Source organism: Passer domesticus, chromosome 14 (assembly GCF_036417665.1).
Source record: "Passer domesticus isolate bPasDom1 chromosome 14, bPasDom1.hap1, whole genome shotgun sequence".
Classification (NCBI taxonomy): domain Eukaryota; kingdom Metazoa; phylum Chordata; class Aves; order Passeriformes; family Passeridae; genus Passer; species Passer domesticus.
The window spans coordinates 10,939,966-10,962,035 of NC_087487.1; the positions used below are offsets into that span (position 1 = coordinate 10,939,966).

Here is a 22,070-nt window from a genome sequence, read left to right on the forward strand (position 1 = left end):
GCGAGAGGGGTGAGCCCACCCCGGGGACCGGCTGTGCGGGACCGGCTGTCCCGCTCCGGGATCCCCCCCCGGCAGCCCCGGCTCCGCGGCGCGGTCCCGGGATGCGCTTCCCACTGGAGGCGACGCCGCGGCGGGGGATGCCCGGCGGAACACGAGCGGGCGATGCTCGGTGAAACACGAGCGGGCGATGCTCTCCCTCTGCCCGCCCTCCCCGCGCTCCGAATCCGCGCTGCCCGGGCTGTGAGCCCCGGGCCGGGTCACCCTGCTCGGCCGCTGGCCCCGGCAGCCCCAGCCCCGCCTGCTCTGCCCAGAAAGGTGAATCCCGCCGGCAGGACTCAATCTCCTCTGGCTCTTCTCCCTGCAAGTCTGTGCCACACAGGGTGCCAAAATTATGTAGGTTTCGTGAGAATAAAGAGGGACGATTCCTAACCAGGGAAGGAAAAAATGGACTGGTGTGAAAGAGCCGTGTAATGGCTACCCAAGCACGAGGGTGACACTGGCATCTGACCGCAATCACAGGACACAAATCCATAGCAGAGCCGTGGACCTGCTCGTTCGGGTGTTCACAGGACTGTGTACACAGACACACTTACTCTTTCGTGGAGATAATACGCCCAATTCACACATAAGACAGGCTTTTAACTTCACCCACACAAAGTTATAATTAATACTCTGCCATCAAGAGTGATTATTTTCATCTCTTTTTTAAAAAATCTCACATTGATTTATCCTTTCTTTCCAAGGAAGTTTAGAAGTTGTGGGAAAGGTTTTATGTTTGCTTGCTTTTTCTTTGTGTCTAATAACTGGGGGTGTCCCAAGGTATTACCTTGGGACATCATGGGAATGCTGAAAGAAAAACTTAGCCAGCAACCAAACAGCTTCCAGCTATGGACAGTGGAACCCCTTTCCTTCAGACAACTATTTCCTGATGTCTGGAACACCAAAATGGAATTTCAGTCCCATACACTCAAAGTCCATGTCACCTGGGGGGGAATAGGAGCAGGGTGAACGACACAGACATTTTCAGCAGGCTGTGGGATGACACCTCTCCCATGTACCTGCTCTCTTTACCACGATCAGAGGGTTACTGTGGGTGCTGAAGGAAGCTTAAGTCCTCACTTAATCACTGATGTAAAAGTTGCTATGTCCTGTTCTGCCAAGGCGAGGTTCCATTTCCTCTGAGATAGCCATGGCAAAAGCGACAAACCTTTCATGTTCATGATGACCCACATCCTTGGATATTGCTTTGATGTGACCATTCCTCTCTTCTAGGGGAAACAGCGAGGGGTGACATTTTCTGAGGGTAAAAACAGCAGCCTAGGAATCTTGTGGAAAAAAACCTCTCACCATGGATCTGAGCATTTTATAACACTGTTTTTACACCATTTACCTCATTTTGTTAAATTACATACTCCATTCATCAGAGAGAAGTTGTCTTGGTCCTCTCTAATTAGCTCATTTTGGTGAGCATCCAAAAGCTGTGTTTTATGAACCAGTGCTGCATGAGACTTACAAGTGTCTAATGGAATTGGATCAAAATGGGGTAATGCACTCACTATGTGTGTCATGATAAGATGAGAATTGGAAATTGGAACTGCAGTTGCCTTAGCATTTTCTAATTCCTTAATCTTTTCCAATCTTGCATTCAAGCCTGTGCTTTCATCCCCATTTATAAAAATAAAGCTTAAGTTTATGGAAGCATAATTGCCTGTGAAATTCACATGATACAAGATTTTGTATATTGCTTTTGTTCATAAGGTCTTCCTGCTTCATTCATGCTCTTTGCAGAACTGTCTTCTAGGAGATAGAGGGTTTTGGTCCCATTTCTCCAGTACTCTGAGACATTTTCCCTGGCAGACAGCAAGTTAACCCAGTTTTCTGCTCATATTTGGGGTAAGTGCAGTCCTTTCATCTGAAATTCCCGCTATTCTTCCAAATGGATGAGATGCTCCTCCTTCTGAAGTGTGGCACTGTTGTGGTCCTCCTTTCTCTGCCAAAAAGAGGATGAAGCCCTGTCCTCACTTCAAGTTGATGGTGAAAGTCCCAGGGATTTGAGTAAGGCCCAGATCTCATGCAAACCATTTAACAATCTCAAGTTATTCTACAGACAGTTCCATCTTGAACCTCTCAACCAGCACTGTGTCACCATTTGTGTACAGTTCCCATTGATTTACATTATTTTTGTGTAGTTTAGTATTCCAGTTGTTTAAGGTATTTTCAGTTCTCTGGAAATGAGAACTATAAATATTCTATCACAATTAATCAGTTCTCAAGCTTCATATGTGACATGATCTTTCATTTCCGAGCTGGCTCAGGCACAGGATGTGTAAGGGAGGGTAATTCAGTCCTCATTTAGTATTCACAAGTGTGCCCTTATTGCTGTGGCACGCTTAGGAACACTCAAAAGACTGAAGGCACAGGATCCCTTGGTAGGATTCAAGCTGAGGAATAAAAATATCCACATTCTGTAAATGGGTCTAACTTCTTTAGATGAGCAATTTCTCCTATTCCCACAGGCCTCCTAAAGATATAATTTTTTGATTCCTAGATACAGGGTGAATATTCTTTTCAGGAAGCTGATCTAACGATCAGGACGATGTACCCAGCATTCTGAAAAGCAAAGAGCTCACTGGGCTTTTCCTCTCTTTGTGTTTCTGTTCTCTCCTTTTGTTTGGTTTTCACTATTGTTGTCTTCTGCGACTATTTTATTTTAGATGTAATTTTATTGCAGAATAAACCTGCTGTTCAGTCTTTTTAAACTACTATACTTCAAGGTACTTTTCTCTCTATTTCCCATGGCAGATAGTATTAAATAAAATATTCAGTACTGTGATTTTCTCTTTTTTCCAAGTAGACTGATAAAATTTGCATTTTTTTAATCCAGCAGGACTGTGCCATTTCCCTTTTTTTCCCCCTTTGACAAATAACCAACCATTTTCTATCTTTAAATGTTATCCAGGAGTTTAACCAAAATAAGCTTGGGGGAATTCTTGATTTTTACATTTGAAACAGCGAGTTAGTTTCTTTAATCTCCTGACAAATGGAGAACTAATGTAATTATAATATCACTGGATATAAAATATTAAAGGTGAGAAACTGAGAAAAGAAAGGATTTTAAATAATTTTGTTGAAACCACAGTGATTTGCAGTATTTGTTTTTAAAACCTACCAAATCTGATATCAAATAAATAATTAGGACAAAATATCTATTTGCTTAAAATAATAAATGCTCTTGTCCTTTCAATTAAAATGTCAGAGCTCACAATAAACATGAGACCTTCAACAAGTCCTCCAGCAGGTCATCTGATTTCTAAGAAAAAGTTTTCCTCTCCAGTCTCCTTCAGAAATAAGCCAAAATAATAGGATTACTGTGTCTTAAAAAGCAAAAAATAAAAGGGAGAAAGTAATTTAAAAGCTATTTGTCACTCTACTTTAAAATGGGTTGCATGTTCTCTTATTATTCTGTGCAGTTTATTCTTATGTTTACTTGGTGCCAGGAAGCACCTGTCTAACTGGAATCATAGAAGGTTCATGCCCAGTCTCTACTTCACTCTTTTAAGAGTTATCCTGTGAAATATGCAAGTACCAAATCCAAGCAGATGTTTACATAAATGCAAAGAGCTGTCATTATCACACTGTGGTATATGTTGCCTTCTCAATAAAGACTAGTGCAGCCAACCAAAACCAATTTCAAATGAGATCTTAGAGAGAGAAGACCTGGACACATAAAGAAAGCCAGCAAAACCAGAGCAATGCCTGCAGCCAGCACAGGACTCCAGCCTGGATGGGAGCACCCAGCAAGGTGTTGAAGGCTACAAAACTGTAAGAGGCTGCTGGAGTACAAGGTGCTGACCACTGGCAGAGAGCATCTGTCAGCATTAATTCACAACAGGACAGATTCTCTACGCTCCTTTGTACTTTGGGCTGCTAGAAATCCAGCCTGGGTCACATCCAGGAGTGCACACTGAACTTTTGTAGAGGTGGTGCCACCCTAGGAGCAAACTTTGTTCCCTTATCAGATCTTTTCCTTTGTTCTTACTAGGTAAGACAGACAATCCCAATTCTCCTTCTTAATGTTTTCATGGATGTAGACACTTTGATTATGTCCACTCCACTGTAAAGGAAATAAGTTTGGTCATCTGACAGCTTTTTTCTGTATGTAGTGGGCTGTGCTCTGGAATCATGCTGGTTTGAACTGGTTGGGCAGGGGACAGACTGGGACTCTGCAGGTGCCCAGTGCTGCATGTGAGTGTCCTCACAGCTTGTATTTGAGTCTATTTACTTGTTCATATGCACAAAAATACTGCCTTTTTGAGCACACATGCATGAGTGAGGATCTTCATAAAGCTGCTCAAAGGCATGTGCAGGTCTCCCAGATGAGATAGATCCTGACTTGCTCCTCAAAATTGTACCAAATATGTTCAATTTTTCCCTTCCAATATGCAGGGCTTTGCATTTCATATGGCACTTTAGAAGTTATCAGCTTTTTCACTCAAAATTTATTTTGGGGGCTTTCTTTTTAAATTGCCAGAGAAGGAAAAAAGATTCCATTTCATCTGCAAATACACATTTTGACTCTGGTTTCCTTCCAGGCTTGTATCATAAAATTCCTTTTATTTGCATTTTATAAGATGGGAGTTAGAGCAATCAAGCACCAATTATGCAAACGGGGTAGATTAGTTTTCTTTTAAATTAATTCAGATCAAAATTGTTGGTCCTGGCAGGCCAAATTATACAAGAGAAAGGAGAAGGAAAGAACTGTGTGTCTTGTCTGTTAGAAACAGGACCCTCATATTGCGACTTGGCTGTCACAGTGTTGGTGACAGCCAAGGCTGCAGCAGAGAAGCAGATAATAGGGAAGGGAGAAGATATTCACATTTTTGGTGAAAAAAGCTTAATTTTCAAACATGCAGAATTGTATGACCATACATTTCAGCAAAACATTTTGCTCACATGTAAATTTCCTTGTTATCTTGGGAGTTTTTAATTCTCAGGCCTTTTCTACCATCTGTAACTCAATCTCTATTTTTTAAAGAAATTGCAGACATCTGTTTAAATACCCATCTCTTCCGTCAGATGGAATTTTGGATTCAAAAATATAAGCTCAAAAATAATACCAAAGTTGGATTTCATTTCCAAGCAACCACAGAGTGGCATTTTCAACACTCCCTTCCCAATCTGCCCACTGTGCTGTGCTGGGCTCTCCAGGACAGCAGCAGGGTCTGCTGTGGCTCCTGAGCTGGGCAAGGGGGTCCTGCTGCATGGGGGCACGAAGAAATGGGGAGGTGGAAAAGATCCCCCCAGGCTCATTGCAGGAGCCAGAGGAAGGAATGAGAAGGAAATGTGGGATGTTCCTGGAGACTGTAGTGAGAAATGTGTTTTTTTCTTTTTTTCAGCCTGTCCTTCTCCAAGTCATCCTGTTTGCCCCCTGGCCTTCTCCCAGGGTCTGTGTGTGCCAGCAGGCAGGTCTTTATCCCCCAGCTACCTCCAAAGGTCACTCATCACCGTGTCCCCATTGTCTCCCTCTCAAGGAAACACTATAGAGAGAGGCTGGGGCCAGACATTTCAGAGGATTTTAGTTTCCCAGAACTGCTGCCTTGGCTGCTTGTGGGAATTTGTAGCTCAGTCTGGTGCAAAACACCTCATTCTTTGTGTTTCTTTGGGATTCACTCATTGGTGGACTTTAACCTGTAATCAGCCCCTTGCCTGCCCGACTGGAAAGGGAAGATGTTTCCCGGGCACAGCAGAAGTCTGATTCATTTCCAGGAATGCCCAAAGGCTTTTGTATTTCTTTGTGGGCTGAGCTGTAGGGATTCTTTGCCTGGATGAACTCTCCAAGGACTGAGCAGCACTGACGGTGCTGGGTGGGAATGAAGCCACACAGGATTTCAAGTCTATTTATAAAACCTGATGGTTGAGGTGGAGTGCTGAGTACCTCAAACAACTCACCTGAGTTCTTAAAGACACAAGGGGCACCACAGCACAAGGTTTTTCTCCTCCAGTTGTAAAAAATCCCTTGACTTAGAGAAGTCAGACCTGGCTCACAGATTGGAAGTTGGAAGGGCCCAGGGCATCAGCTATGGGTGTTTTTCACAAACAGGGATAATTTTCATTTGTGAAGAAAACTGTTTGTCAGACAAAAGCTTTTTTTTTGCACCATTCTCTGAAAAAAGTGCTGAGCTTTTCACCTTGCAGACTGTCCTATGGAAAGCAACTGAGATGCATTTAAGAAGTAGGATAATGTCTTTATGCTCATAAGGTGCATTAGAAAAACAATAAAACCAAACTAAACAAATAATGTCCCAAAACTACAAACAAATAAACAAACCCTACTGGCCTTAATTTATATCACTTTCAAATAAAGTTAAAGAAAAGTTAAAGACCTTGACCTATACCAGTCTTTTTGTCTAAGTCTTGCTAAACTACAATAATTAATCAATAATAAAAGTGAAGTCAGAGGGCCACAAACCATGCTGGTTTTACTACACTAAAAAGTCAGAGCTCAAAAAGTAAATTTGAATAGAATAACAAGATAATTACTGAATAGTTATTCAATAGCTATTTGAATAGAATAACAAGATTACAGCTTCCACAAAGAAAGATACCAGGAAAACCTAATGAAAAAGTGCATTTTAAAGGCCTCAATTGGGTTGCAAGTTGGACTGGGTATCTTCCTGGATAGTTCAAGGAGTGTTTCTGCATTCCTAATTCTACCCAATATTACTTTGTCCTGCAACAATACCTGGATGCCAAAATACATAAATGCTACGAATCAGTTAAATAAACATAATTGGGTTTTTTTTCTTTTTTCAGTTCAGTGTTTTTCTTCTCAGAAAGTATCTACTGCCAACACTCTTAAATTCAACCTTGCAAAATTCTACACAACAAAAGTTGTGAAATTCTTTTATCTAATGGTAAGCACAGATTCCACTTTTCTTGGGAAATGTCATGGTCCTTGGGGGGATGAATAAAATCCATACTTTTTGAAAAATCAGAGCAAAACTTTATTCAATGCAAATCTTTTTAAAAAACCCCAAACATTTTAGAGACATGTTGCAGCTCAAGCACCCAGAGGAGCACTCTCTAGATCCAGAGTCCTTGTCTGGGTTTAGAAGAAAAAGGATGGCAGGCAGCAGCAGCCGTGGGTCATGTTAAACCAAGGTTTTCACCCACAGTTCACTCTGGGCTTTGGAGCCAGGGGAGGGCTCACTGTGCACTACCATGGGAGATGACACCAAACAATTCAGTTTAACACCACGGGACTTGAGCAAAGGGGAGCAGGACACTTACAACTTCCAGAAAAGCTTTTAACTGTGTTTTGTTTTACTTCAGTCTTTAGCCAGCCGAGAAATATTGATATACACACATCAAAACCTTTTCTACGTACTCGAGAAAATGAAGTCAACACTACAAAGTATGGATGACACATATCCTCTATTTTTCATTTACTGTTTCTTTGCAGAAGAGCACATGATTTATGTTGTGAAAGTACCAACATTTTTCTAAGTTTAATTTGATCATTTTTTGTGCAGGAATAGACTAATCTTCATCCATACTCACCTACTCCTCTGACTGAATATTCTCTCTATGTCCATCTGGTGAGTACCCTTTTCCCAAAATAGCTCATGACCACTCTTTCCTATATTTGCACGAGAGATGTACTATTATTATATTTGCATGGAAGAAGTTAGGTGATCCTCCATAAAGGTTTTTTCAGTGATATCATTTGTCCAACTTGTAAATGGATTTACAGTTCTAAATGTGACATCATAAATGGTATGTGACAGAACATCTAAGCAAGAAATATTTTGCAGTCTCCTAGGAATCTAGCCAGAATTGCTCTGGTTTAGATCCTTTTTGTTTGCCCAAAATAAACTTGTTCATAGAGAATAACCTGCAGCTATTGTTGTTCAGTAGTCAACGTTTTCCCAATATTTAAAGCTGAACTGTAACTGGATTTAAGAACGTAGCTTTTGAGCTACAATTGCACAGCATAAGCTGTTCTGGGAAAGAGCAGGAGCCAGCCCTGGAAGCAAAACAAAGCATGTTTTGAATGCACAGGACATGCAAAGCCACAAATGCCAGCCAGCACCACATGCTTAAAGCCACATTCAACAAACCAGAATTTCCTCGAGCACAATAATGCCTGCTGTGACAAGTAACTAAACTCTTGAGGAAACAGCTGATAAAATGCATTTTCGTCTCCAGCTAAAGGAATTTTCACTACGCAGACACCTTCAACAAGGTGATGCTTTGCATTTTCCTTTGTTTTTACATGCAGACATCTCAAAGCAATAGCATCCAAACAGAAGCCAGCCCTGCCCCCATGACACCCATGGAAAGGAACCCTTCTTTTGACTTCACTGGGATCATGATTTGATCATAATTGATTAATCCTCATTCCATTCCTGTGACACAAGGAGGGATACACAGAGATCACTTCACACATCAGTGCAAGATGGTGTTTCTGGAAAATATCAGCTGTTCCAAAACAGAGGAGCCCAGCATGCAGTTTGAAACAGGATGCAATGGCCAAAACTATCTTCATCTGGAACAATACAGAAAATGCTGAATGGCATCACTTAAAATAGATTTTGGCCAGCATACAGGGATTAAGAGACTTAATTTTCAAAAGGTGCACTGGGACCTTAAATAACCATAAATAGTCAGGACTTTGTATTGGTGCCTCGCTGGAAGAGCAGCAGCACACACAGTGTGGTGGTTCCTCATGCCATGGGAACACGCTGCTGCCTTGCTGGATCATCTGCAGCTTTCACCTGGGCCAGTGGGGCTCCCATGTCCAACAGAGAGCCACCACAAAGTCCTGACCCCATGGAATGCAAAATCACAACAGTACTTGGAACAAATGGAACAAGGATTTCACTCCCTGGAAATAGTCTGTGAGATCTGGCAGCAACATTTCCCATCAGATAGCAACCGTGAGATCTTTGATATCTTATATAACTGCTATCCTTAAATAAATCCTATATCTAGTTCATAATTTTTTTTCCCCTGATTTAATTAGAATCGTGCTTAGTTCTTCAGGTTGGTGAAGTCTTATCTTGCAATATGCTGCAGATGCTACTGCTTGGAGATTAATGTTTGCTTTTTAATTAAAGTTTTTACTTGAGAGGTTTGTGATATCCCCACACTACCATTTAAGACCAAGAAAATAACTGTGTATTATTCCTAAAATGGGCAGCCATAGCATAATAAGAGACAATCATATTCAGCACATCACCACAATCTACAATGTGCTTTTCATTTATATGTGAGATTTTCTTAGCTTGTTTTTAATGAGCCTCCATCAGAAGCTCCATCAGAACTATGCATTTTCTGTGATAATATCTCTACATTTTTGAAGTTTAGACTGTCGAGTAGTCAGCAAGATCTTCTGCACTAGTTGCCCACCAGCATCAGAAAGTTCAGCTGAGCACTGCCACGCTAAGCAGCTGATTGCCTCCACAGCAGAGCTCTGCAGGTGGGGTGGGCAAAGGGAACAAACAGCTACAACTCAAGAAAGCAGGAAAGGGAGACCTGAAATGGGCAGGGTGAGCAGGGCCACAGGAACAACAGGACTGTGGAAATGGTCCAGGAGAGGAAACTGCTGCAGGAGTCTGAGGCAAAGATGGGAGAAGGAATTACAGCAGAACTAAGGGAGGCAAGGATGCTGTGTCTTGACATCTGAGGCAGAGGGGTGCCCAGGAGGGCAGGAGGGGGTGCAGAGGGGTGGCAGCCAATACATAATCTCCTGAAAGATTAGGAACCCTTGTTTGCTGGAAAGAATGATCTCAAGTCCTAATTTAGTAACAGGAGGGAGAGTTGTTACTGCTCAGAGCAGTGTTGGCCCAGACCCCCAGAAAAGCACCAAGCACCACACAGCACAGACATAAACTGAGGAGATGGTGCCTTGTCAAAGAGTTTCCAGGCTCTGTGTAGGGCAAGGGATGCACAGAGGAGTGCTCCCAAGAGGGAACAGACTGCTCAGCCCAGCTTTGCAAAATCCTGCAGGCTACTCTGCAGCTCAGCTAATTCACTTATACCTTATTTCACTGCAGCACAGTGTGGTCTCAATGCTGATTGGTATGTCTGGAAAATTCTGATTTGCAACTTTTAAAAGCAGTTACTTAAACTAAAAAAGACACTCTCAATTTGAGTTAGTATAAAGCTGGCCTATAATTCAGCCCTTGCTTGTTCTAATGGCCCTGAAAATTAAGAGGAGCTGCATAGAACATTCAGGAACTCTCCTTACAAGAGAAAGAAGGGAGACCAATTCCTGTGCTAACAGCTTCTTGGTAAAGCCATCTGGGGAGAGCCATGTTTAGTAAATTATGGAGGGAGCATTACTTACACTAGTTCCACTGACCTCAGCCTTGAGAGGGAACAAGACTCTGAAATGCTGCTCTATTTCAGTGCCTTCAGCAGAACCTGAACCTGGGTTCACACCCTGCACAGGGACAGGACAGGCGGGAGCAGGGGCTTCATGGCTCATCTATGGGCAGGTTCAGACCTGGGCCTGAGAGTGAGCAAGGCAGCCTCAGGGCAATGCTCCAGTGCCCACAGCATGTCACCCTTCTGGGAGTAAAACAGGAGGCTAGGTATCCTCTTTAGAGGTTGATTATTTGACTTTGTATCCGAGGCAACTGATTGGAGTGCAACAGGCAAACTGCATCAAGCATCCAACCCAGGAGAAATGCTACACCTCTGCTGAAAGGCATAACCACTTCCCCCTGCTAGACCCTGGGCTTTGCAAGGATCTGAGTTTCTGATTTAAACACAGCAGCAATTGCTACCAGATGTGCATGTCGGGGCCCTGAATGCTCTGACAGCCCTTAATTGGCACGACCAGCCCTGGGCCCCCCTGCCCCAGGCATGGGGGCCCTGGGTCCCTGCCCAGCCCTGCTGTGCCTGGTCATCTGGGCAGTGACCCACGTGCTGACCTGAATTTCTGCCTTGCCTTGCACTTGTCTCATCCCCGTGAACTTGTCTGCCCCGCTGAGCTCCGTCAGCTGCCGAGCCTGGCCAGCCCTGCTCAGGGCTGTGGGCTGGGCCCCCACCCTGCCAGCCACGCCACCCTGCTGTCCCTCTCTGCCCCCTGACAGCAAAGAGGAAATGCTCTCAATTCCCCTCACAAACTCAGATGGGTGCTACTAATTCGTATTTAACTTACAAGTTGGTGTTTCCATACTGCAGAGGATTTGAATGTTTTAAGACTGGATATGGACAAAAGAAATGAGACAAAACTGAAATTAAATATCCAACTGTAAAAGAAAATTGAGTAGGAATAAAATCTAGTGCTAGAAACTTCTGCAAGTACTTTCTTTATATTTTGCAACTGTCTTAACAATAGGTAATCCATGGTAGCACTGATTCACACATCCCCACTTGCAGAATTACTTGACATCTAAAAAGCATCTGAGTTGGAGTTGAGACAGCGTGATGATCATGATGAGTTTGATATCTAAGCATTTGGCTACTCCACTTTCAAGCAGTTCTACAGAAGTACATTTAAAGTGCCTGAATATTCCTCCCACTTTTTCTCTTTTTTTTTCTTTCCAATTTGTACAGTACCTACATCTAGGAAATGACAAAACCTGTGCACCAGATGTGCTGTGTAAAACCTCTGCCTGCCCCCCAGCCCCAGCATGTGTGCCCCACGGAGTCTAACCCACCTCCACCCCAAATGAGGAACATATGGAGCACCATGAATGGCAGCAACAGGACTTTGCTTTGAACTACATTCCTCCTATCAAAGGGTCCTCTGTCTTGCCTTCTTCTTCTCCATTCCTCTGGGTAATCACGAGGAAAGAACTGAACATTTGAAAAAGCCTCCCGGGGACAAATTCATTGCTAGTGTAACTCTGCTGAAGTTAATGGTGTTGCACCTTGGATTAAAATGGCACCATAATATTAAAAACCAGAGACAGCATACTACCCTGTAATTACTGTCTAAGAGAAAAAAATAATAAAAATGATTCATTCTTATAGACCCCAAAGGGCATAGCTGGCTTAGTCAGTTTAAAAGGTGAAAATAAAAGAAGGCAGCTAGAATGTAGTGATTTTAAATTTGTATATATGTTTATAAATATGGATCAATGACAGTCAGATTTCAAGAGCATTATGCTAGAAATATAATTTAATGTGACTGTGATTTTCAAAAGACAGACAGCAGAAGTAGTTCTTAGGGAAATTAAAGGCCTTCTTTCATACTGGCATGAATTAGGAAGCAAGCACTCTTGTAAACTTAATGCAAAGGAACTGGGCCCTGCAGCACCAAAATTGTTATTCTGTAACACAGTCAAACACCAAGAGTTGCATTTCCCCCTTTTTTAAAAAAGGACAATGTTATTTTTTTAGCCAGTTAACATTTAAAGGTCATTGTTATGGGAAGGAAACATTTCTTGTATTAAGTTTAGCGAAGTCGTTAGAAATGTGCAGTCTGTTCCTTTATGGACTTCACTTTACAACACCATATGGAGGTGTGTGAAAGACAGTCTGAAGCTCAGTGATACTGTACAGTATACCAGCAAAGGCAAAGCAGAGATCTGACAGAAGAGCTGCATGGGCTTCAGAGGCATTTGTCAGCAGCAGCTGCTGCATTTCTGTCTTTCTTTTTATTTAATTGAGGTTCATCTAGGCAATAATCCTTTCCAACAAAGGAATAAAATCCCATGACGAGAACTCATCTTGTGAGCACAGGAGGTCCTAGAGAAAGAGCACAACCCCCAATATTTCTGCAGATTGGCTAAGCAGAATCTCTGCTCTCCCATGTCCCAGTGCAATGAATGACCCAGCAAACACCTGGCGCTCGTTATTGCTCAGATGTCCCCTGGTGGTCTGACAGCCCCTGGTGCCCACAGAAACACAGCTTTCCTTTATGGGTAATCAATAACACGGCTGCCACGCACGCCCTTTGGACCTGCTGGAGCCAGAACACAAAGTCTTGCTCTCCCTAGCTGTGCCAGACATCACCATTTCCTAGAATAAATTACCTGGGGAAATCAGGTTTCCTTGTACAAACAAACCAGGCTTTCAGTTACACAGTAACTGAGACATTGAAAAATAAAGGGGGGAGAGGGAAATTGGCTGACAGGGAACCACTGAGGAGTTTCAGCAAGCTAAGAAAAAAAATCAGAGTTTTGAAGACAAATTTTCACCAAAATATTTTCTGAAATGTTACTTTGTTATTAAAAATCCCCGGCAGGATCCATAACCATCTATGGAGGTTTCCCTGCTTGTATGTTTATAGACAAATATCCCCTCAATCAGGCAGGCCCCAATTGCAAGTGATGTTAGTTTCTTAGTTGATTTCTCAAAGTAGATATTAACACTAGAGAAAAATAATTCTTCCTGTTTAAAGACATAGAAATGCCCCCCCCCCAAAATAAAATGAGTTCTCCTTTTCCCTTGCTACTGAGATAGACACATGCTGACTTTTCATTAAAAATGTCACAGCTGTCAAGCTCTACTGAGACAGAGCAATGAACACAGCCTTAAAGATAACAGAAAATTGCAAAATATATAGGATTTTAAACAAATAAAATTTGGACAATGTTTTCCTTTTGCTCATTGGTACAGGCTGGTTATCCTGTAGAACAGACCTACCTCTTTACCTAAGAACTGTCTGTAATAAGAAGGGCTAGAAATTAATTTTCAAATGAAAGTTTAGTATAAAGAAAATACATGAGTCCAGAAGCTGGGGATTTAGGCAAAATATCAAAGTCCTGTGACAGAACAGCAAGAGTTATCAAGGCTAAATAGGTACAAAAACCCCTGTCATTTTCCATTGTTTCAAGGCAAACAAGGCCTTGCTAGTTTTAGCACATACTCCTTTGTTCAGCCAGGAAGATCCATTCTACAAAAGCTTAATTAATTTCCAATAGGCTACAAGGGAAAAGTCTTAGTTTAAAATTTAGAAGATAAGACTTTGTCCAACAGCACATTATTTAACATTATGAAATCCACAGGAAAAAAGCAAACCCTTTGAGGCTTTATCACACTGCAGTAGACTTCAGAAATGCTGATTATGAGATCGTGTTCACACAAAAACAACACATTAATTACCCAGAGAGCCTTGAAGTGAGCAGAAAGATTGCAAGAGAGGATTATCAATTTCTCTGTCTTGACAACACTTGGAGCTTGACCTTTTAAGCACTCAGGCACCTAGTCTGTAGGTATGTGCTATGTGAGGCATTTAGTGGGTGTTGAAAGTTCTACTCGGTGACAATACTCATTTCTGAGTGCCTTTATTCCTTTAAAAATCATCTGTCAGTTCAGGTTTTTTATACGCAGTTTGAATTTCAGAATAACATCTATGAAAAATCTTAGGATATTCCTTGGATCATGATCTCCTTCTTGATATAACCCAAAGCACCCATAGAGACATGTGACAAAAAAAGAACCAAAGCAAAAGTATCATGCATAAATATATATTATATATAATTGTGCGCCACTCTGGTTTAGCCATTCCCTGCAAATGTTTTTCTATGCAAAATATGGTGATGAGAACACCTTTCCAATACTGTAATTTGTGAAATGTACTGCTTATAGGATTACAAGGGGCCCATGCCTTCAACAGAATTTATATTTATGCCTAAATTATGTATATGTATGGATGAGTTGAGTCTGTAATTAAAGGTTTAATATTAAGTTTGATCTTTTAATGAAAAAGTCACCCATGAAACAGCAGACTAGAGCCTCAAAAATAAAGAAGCATGTACCTTTTATTAAGAATCTTCTCCTTAACTTTATGCATGAAATCCTCTGTAGACACACCTGAAACTGCAATATCCAGCAATCAAAATGAAACATGTCTGGAAAAGGAATAAAATCCTACTTACTTCTGCCCATTTCAAAGAGGCAGTCAGTAGGAGAGGGATTATAAGGGGAAAACATAAGTGAAAAGATATTATTTTTAAGCCTCAATGACAATTTGTTTGGCTTAGAACTAGCTGTCCAGGCTAAGGTGTTTGCATTATGCTATTTGGATTGAGGTCATCGTCTCCTGCTCTGCAAGTGACAATACACACCTGCTGCAGATGTCACAGGAGAGCAGATTGCAATTATTGCTGTTTATTTCAAACAAAGGGCACTTATTCGTTCTAATATTTTTGGAGAGTTGGATACTGCTATTGCTGTTGCTGGGGTATTTTGTTTCAAGTGATCCACCTGATTATTATTAGTCTCTGTGCTTTGTTAGTGCCTGCGAGCAACAGAATCTCTAGCAGAGCTTGTAAAAAAACAATGGTTTTTGAAAGGGTCCTGTAGAAAAAAACATTTCTTCTACACAGCACAAAAGACTGTTTAGAAATCGTTGGCTTACGTGTTGTGGAAATTAGTCAGCACTGCAAAGACACGGGCGCTGTGGGAACAAGGCAAACTGGGGACCAGGGACACCGACACCATTTCTGCTGCGGGAAGGTCTTGATGCCACCAGCCCTAACCTGGCCCGTACTAAAGGTGACAAGCCTGAAGTTCTGAGGCTCACACACAACTTCATCCGTATGAAGGGTGACAAGACTGACCGCTGTCTGCAGCTGTCAGTGCAGGTGCCACTGGTGCAGGTGCCACCACAGAATTATTTTGGTTCACACGGAGTTATTTGCCTGCCAAAAAGCTTCACGTCATCTCACCTTCCTCACGTAGCAGTCAACACATCCCGAAGCTTCTTTATACCAGAAACACACTTAAATGGCATTACAGACAGCCACAGGCGCCATGCTAACTTCACCTTTTTCACTTACACCGTTCGGTTAAAACCCAAACATTTCAGGTGCCACCTCCTTAAAACCCGCGCGGCAGCGAAGGACAGCGCCACACGAGCCTCAATACTGCTGCTGCCACCGCGCTCGGTGTCCAACGCTCACCGCAGGGAATCGCTGCTTCCACCCCTGCCCGCTCTGCCCGCCCCGCTGTCCCGTGTCCCGCCCCGCTGTGCCGTGCCCCGTCCCGCCCCGGTGTCCCCCGTCCCGCCCCGGTGTCCCCGTCCCGCCCCGGCGCGGGAAGCGGCGGGGCCCGGCCCGGAAGAGGCGGGATCGCGGCGGCGGCTCCGGCGGCTGAGGCGCGGTGAGGGGCGGCGGGGCGGATGCCGGGGAGGGCAGGAGGCTGTGAGGGAGGAGGGACCGGGAGCGACCCCCGCGTCTCCCTCAGCTCTGTGCGGCCCGCTGTGAGGGGAGGGGGCTCCGGCGGAGCCCCTGGGGCAGCCAGCCCCCTCCGTCGCTGTCTGCCTGGCCTTGGGCGCAGGAGGGAGCCGGCTGTCCCCGGTCCGGGTCCCCGCGGGATGATTGTGATATTAACAGGATAAACTGTTATTTATGGAGGGGAAGCTGTAGCGGCGGGTCCCCAGGGCAGTGCTTCCCCCGCCGCCCTCACCCCGACTGCCACAGGCTTGAGCAGCGAAGTTCCTTGGAGACAGCCCGTAATAAAAAACCGAACGAGGTTAGCTCCTGGCAGAGGAAAGGAGGATGAGTTATTCCTGCAGGAGTAACTCCTACACGTGCCTCGGGGAGGTGTGCGCTGTGCCGCTGGCGGGGGAGGCTGCCCGGGGGCTCTGAGGCAGCAGAGACCGATGTCTGAGGCTGCTGCGGGGAACTGGGGCCGCAGGAGCACCGCAGGATTCCCCGAGGACACCCCGCTGACCCGGCCCGGGCTGCTCACGGGCAGAAGCCCCAGACTGGTGTATATTTTGTATATTTTAGCTCTTGGGGTCCTGCCAGCAAATCTTTGGGAGGCAGCAGAAGAGCTTGTTCTGGGAGTCCAGAGCCAGATAGTGTAAATGCTCTAAATTATGTGGGGCTCGTTGAAACAGTGGGCTTAGAGCCTTTCTGAATCACTGTTAACAGCAGATGTTGCTGATGGGCAGTACCAGGTAACACCAACATCTGAATGGCAAATGCATATATACAAAAATAAGGAAACTAAGGCCTTAAGCACAAGTCCTATCAGACAGGCATATTATGAGGTAATTTAGCATCCTCTTAGGTGCTGACCTTTCCCTGAATCAAGTTATTAACACATAAATTACTGTGAATAAATCTGATGATTTTGCCTGTCTTCCTGGTTATGTGTATCTGTAGGCTTTGTATGATATTCTACCTTAGCAAACTTTTGAAGTTGATTGTAGGAATTGTTTTCCTGTCAGAAGTCAGTGTCAGGAGTAGATGGAGAGCATGTTCTGAAGTACTTTTTTCTGAGAGGTATCTGTGCTGTCTTCCCAAAACCCAACAGCTGTGTTAGTCTGAGTGTAACTTTTCCTTGTCCTTCATTTTCACAACATGGATTTGGGTAGCTTTTACAAGGAGAGTCTTCATACATTACTAAAGCCACTTTTGTTGTGTTAATTTTCAAAGTTTTCAGAATGACTTCCTTGGCTGACATGCCCCCAAATTATGAGACGATGTTTGCTCATCGATTCACATCGGATGATGAAGAATACCAAGAATATCTAAAGCGCCCTGCAGACCCCCCTCCTATCGTTGAAGAATGGAGAAACAGATCTGGCAACCAGAGAAACAGAGATCGGTACTGGTTTTTCTTTTTAATCGTGGTCATTTCACAAATACACTTAAATGATAATTTATGTCACAAGTATAAGAGTCTGTCCTATTCATTGAAGTATTTCCTTGTTACTCTGTAGGTAACTGTTTAAGAGGAAATACAGTCTTCTCTGAAAAGTAATGAGGCTTTACATTTTCTCTGTATTGGCTGGCAAAGTTTTTGCACTGTGTATAAAAAAACTAAATTATTTGCTTTTTAGTAAAGAATGAGCTGGAACCACTGAACCCATTGCCCTGGGTTTTTTTATTGCTCAGCCAGAAACATTTTTCCTAAGGGGAAAGATGAGACTTGTGCAAAACTAAGCAGCCTATCTTATGTTGGATGATAACTGGCAGGAAGATGTGCAAAGGAACAAGCTGCTAGTGTGATTATCTGTTACTAGCTGTCCAGAAAGCATTTAATTTGTAAGCTAAATATTTGCTGTATTTTTCAAGATTATCCTGTAATTCTTTTATTCAGTAGAAGTGATTGCAAAATCAATCATTCAATCTGTCTGGCAAGTACATTGTTACCTGCCAAAGCAAAATACTTTGAATTCTTTCTTCAAGATGTAATTGCAGCTTTTTACTGAATTTTGTAGAGATTTTTGAGGGACTGAAAAGCAACAATTACAGCATATAGTACATTTGGGAATACTAACATCAGCCTTTAATATAAAGTAGTTAAATTCAGTCCAGCCAACAACTGCAAAAACTCCTTAGCTAAATATCTAAATAGGATTTGTGCCTTACCTGGAGAAAAGGAGGACAACATTGTAACTTTTTCTCAGTTTGAGAAAAAGCTTGTCATTAAGTGAAACACAGAATCACAGATTAAAAACAGGTGATAGTTTAAGATGTTCTTCAAAACTTCATGGCTCTTTGAACTGATGAACACATACACTATGGTCACAACGTGAATTTTTTGCAAATGTTTGTCTGCACCACACCATGTACAAACAAAATGACTATGAGGCAGCTCAAGCCTTGATAGGACTTGAGATAGGGCTGAAAAGACAAAATTGAGACTGAACAATGGCTCAGTACAGCTGATAAAGAAGCAGTGTTTTAGCAGTAGTATGTATTGGAGGGAATATTCAAATTCCAGCACTCAGTGCTGTTAGGTGGCTGTAACTGTACTCAAGCCTGCTTTGCCAAAGCTTTCAGCCTTGAATCTCCTGGATGGAACCTGGCTTTGATGCACTACACATGTGCCTTGGGGTTGATTTTTAGATTTATGGTCTGTTTGAGTCTCTCTTAAAACTTCCAGCAGTTCATCTGGGAATACTCTGTGTTAGGAAACAGACTGTCCAAATGTTGTGTTGGGTGAGAAATTCATGAGTGATCTCAGATGACTGTAGGTATGTTTTCATGAGTTTGTGATATGCACATATAAATATTTGAGTGTGTTAACAGTTACATGACAGTTTTCATGAAAACTGCCAAATGTTTATTATAACTCATTTTTTTAGCCTTGATATGATTTTGGTCAGATTTTGATGTATCTTCTCATTGCAGGTTTCAAGATGGCAGATATTTTAGAGGGGACAGATACAACTGGCAAGGTGACTACAGATTTAATCAGAGGCCAGATAGAGGCTGGGGTAACAACTACCAGCAGCACAGACAAGGACAATCCTACTCATCCCACTATGGACAATATGGCTACAATTCCTACAACCCAGGGCCTCGTTACCATCCCTACTGATATCCTTCTGGGTTGAAAGTCCAGTGATGCTATGTAACAAATTCAGTTAGATTTTAGTTTTCCTATTTTTTCCACTGTTTTATAGATAACTGAAGAATCAGTGTTACAGTGCAGTGCTGTTTTTCTGTAGTGTGAAATGAAAAAGGGAACTCCTTTTATGAATAGTAAAAGCATATTATATGGAGTTTGTTTAGGGTCTGTAGACTTTAGATTAAGTTTTTAATTCCTTCTTTTGTCTGAATATATTTGTGCACGTTTTTTCTTCCATCACTGAGATTTCTCTATTACATTTTAGAAACCAAAACAGGTGAGGGAAGGACAGAATAGCTGTGGTTTGTATGCAGCCTGGGGAAGTGGCACATTGCCTTGAGATAGCTCATTTTGAAACTAACATACTGTGTCTTTCTGTGCAGAGAATTTAGTTTGGCTTGTGGCATTGAGAAGCTCAGTTTGGTTTGAATTTCAGATGCCTTAAAACTGAGAAGAGAGATCCTATTACTGAAATATTTTATGGGGTCGTCATAATGTCTGTTGACTCAATGGCTTCAGTGCATTTGCAGTATTCCTCTCAAAACATGGTCTAAAAGTTGGGTAAAAACTAGGTAGTTAAATATGTATCTTCTTGTAGCAGTTCAGTGATATATAAGTTTTACCTGAGAAATAATATCAAACTTAGATTAATCTGTGTCATCATCAAATAAATTCGGTGTGTGCGTAACAAATTTTGGAATCCCCATTTCAGTAAAGCTGTACAACTTCAATGCTATTGTTTGTATTAAATACTTTGTGCATGTTATAGAAAAAAAAACAACCTATGATCAGTACTGGTCTGTACTTTTTTCTGTATGGGAAAATAGCATAAACAGTTCAGAGTGTTGCTCAGTTCTTAGAATTTAAGATTTATGAGGTTTTTTAAGTCTTCACACAATAAAAGTATAGTTCACATGTAAGAATGTTTCTGAGTATTTCTGAAACCTACTTTTGAGACATTCAAGGCTGCAACATTGTCTCCCCAGCCAACGCTGAACAAGGAGCTGGACTGACAGCTGTGGGCTTAAGCTAGAAGAATGGCCTACTCAGCTGCAATCAGAAGGATGAGACACATTGTGATTAATTAGAAGTCTGGAGTGTTAATCCCCTATCCACATTTTGCTCTAATAGGGTCAGAGTTCCCTGTTTCCCCATTTAGTGATCAGCTAATTTGTATCAAGGGAGCGGTGTGTGTCTTTGTACTTGACATTTTCTTCAGCTGCTGCAGAAACAGGGCCCCATCCCTGCTGACTGCTGTAAAAGTCATGGCATTATGTGATAAGGAGTGCAAATTAGTGCATCTTGATTTAAAGACAAAGTACAGAAGTCAAAAGCAGAGTCCCCCAGCTCAACAGATGTTTTTAAGAGCTGAAGGGTGTGTTTATACAGAATCAGTCACTGCATGTAACTTCTACGTAAGCTGTGGTACACAAGTCTTCACCTACCTGCTAAGTATTTGTTTTCTGCTTTTCATATAATACTGTTAGCTCTTATACAAAACTTAATATCCTGCTCCCTGAAGTATTTGCCTTGAATTCAGTTAGAAGTCTTTTCACAAGAGGTTTTTCCTCCAAGGAGTTCTGGTGGGTGAAATGCACTCCTTTGAACCCTCCCTCATTAATGCAGTGCAGACTTTACAAAGGGAGATACAAGATCATGCAAAGTTCTTACATCTACTCCAGGGAGAGCCTGCAAGTCAGAATCATGTGCAGAGTGCCAAATACCCCAGGCTCCCCCTCCCAGAAGGGAGTGCATCTCTTCCTGCAAAGAGCCTGACACTGCCAGCTATGCCACGGAAGTCAGGCTGTGCCAGGATGTTCTTCTTCCACACCATCTGGAGCAGCATCTCAGGTTGAAATGAAACCCAGCAGAAAGAACAGATCTGTTTCATCTGTTGCCTTTCCTCGAGCTCAGTAACTATTTAATTATTTTCATTATCATTTAGCTAGTGAATAAAGAGTCCTAGAAGGGTTTTCATGGCAAGGGACCTCAAAGATCATTTAGTTTCAACCCCTGCCAGATCTTCCCCTAGACAGGTTGCTCAAAGTCCCATCCAACCTGGCCTTGGACACTTCCAGGGATGGGGCATCCACAGTTTCTCTGGGCAATGTGTGCCAGTGTGTCACCACCCTTGCAGGAAAGAATTTCTTCCCAATATCCTCTAAAGCTGCCCTCTTTCACTTTGAAGCCACTCCCCACTGTCCTGTCACTACATGGCTTTGTTAAAGTCCCTCTCCAGCAGCCCCTGGAGGTACTCTAGAATCTCTTAGGAAGAAAAGAGCACCTCTTCTGAGGAAGGTGCTCTAAGGTTTCCCCAAATTCTTTTCCAGCTCTCTCCCTGCCTTCATGACAGCATCATGAATCCCACTTTGCTGGCTGTGCAGCAAAGCATGTCAAAAAATGCCAGGGGGTGTAGCATTCCAGAAAATGGCAAATCCAATCTTCAGCATTGTGGGTGAACTGTAGAAGCAGAAAGATGAGGATGGTCTAGGTGGAAGTTATGAAACAGAATCACACATTTCCTGGTCTTGGCTCTCTTACTCTGAGTTCCTTGATTGAGATCAGGAGAGAGACAGGCCAGTGCCACTTTCCAGCTTGTGTTTTTATACTCCTGATTCCCATATGCCTTACCAGCAGAGCTCTCAATTCAACCTTAAGGGTTTGTTTTATTTACAAAACTTTTCCTTGGAACAATTATGGCAAGAGTCTGATTTGGGGAGGTGGGGGGAGAGGAATACATTGCTAAATAGATGCACCAGACAGAAGAATAAATAAAATTCAAAATATAGTACCTAATT

The 22,070-nt window shown here is 42.6% G+C and overlaps 1 protein-coding gene across 2 annotated transcripts; it reads left to right on the top strand.

Moving 5' to 3' along the window:
• The first annotated feature begins 15,942 nt into the window (after nt 1–15,942).
• RAMAC (RNA guanine-7 methyltransferase activating subunit) lies at nt 15,943–20,195 on the top strand. Of its 2 annotated transcripts, none has more exons than XM_064388942.1 (3): nt 15,943–16,065; nt 17,349–17,520; nt 19,053–20,195. In XM_064388942.1, exons 2-3 carry the CDS (start codon nt 17,357–17,359, stop codon nt 19,240–19,242), a joined length of 354 nt encoding a protein of 117 aa, XP_064245012.1. In that variant the 5' UTR covers nt 15,943–16,065; nt 17,349–17,356; the 3' UTR covers nt 19,243–20,195. The 2 variants fall into 2 exon arrangements, with proteins under 2 accessions (XP_064245012.1, XP_064245013.1); XM_064388943.1 differs by lacking the exon at nt 15,943–16,065 and adding an exon at nt 16,237–16,437.
• Nucleotides 20,196–22,070: the final 1,875 nt, after the last annotated feature.

What these genes read in the sequence shown, in the direction of transcription:
- RAMAC (XM_064388942.1), top strand. Translation starts at nt 17,357, where the DNA reads ATGACTTCCTTGGCTGACATGCCCCCAAATTATGAGACGATGTTTGCT. An exon ending in AACCAGAGAAACAGAGATCG is followed by an intron (nt 17,521 to 19,052) that starts GTACTGGTTTTT and finishes TTCTCATTGCAG; the next exon opens with GTTTCAAGATGGCAGATATT.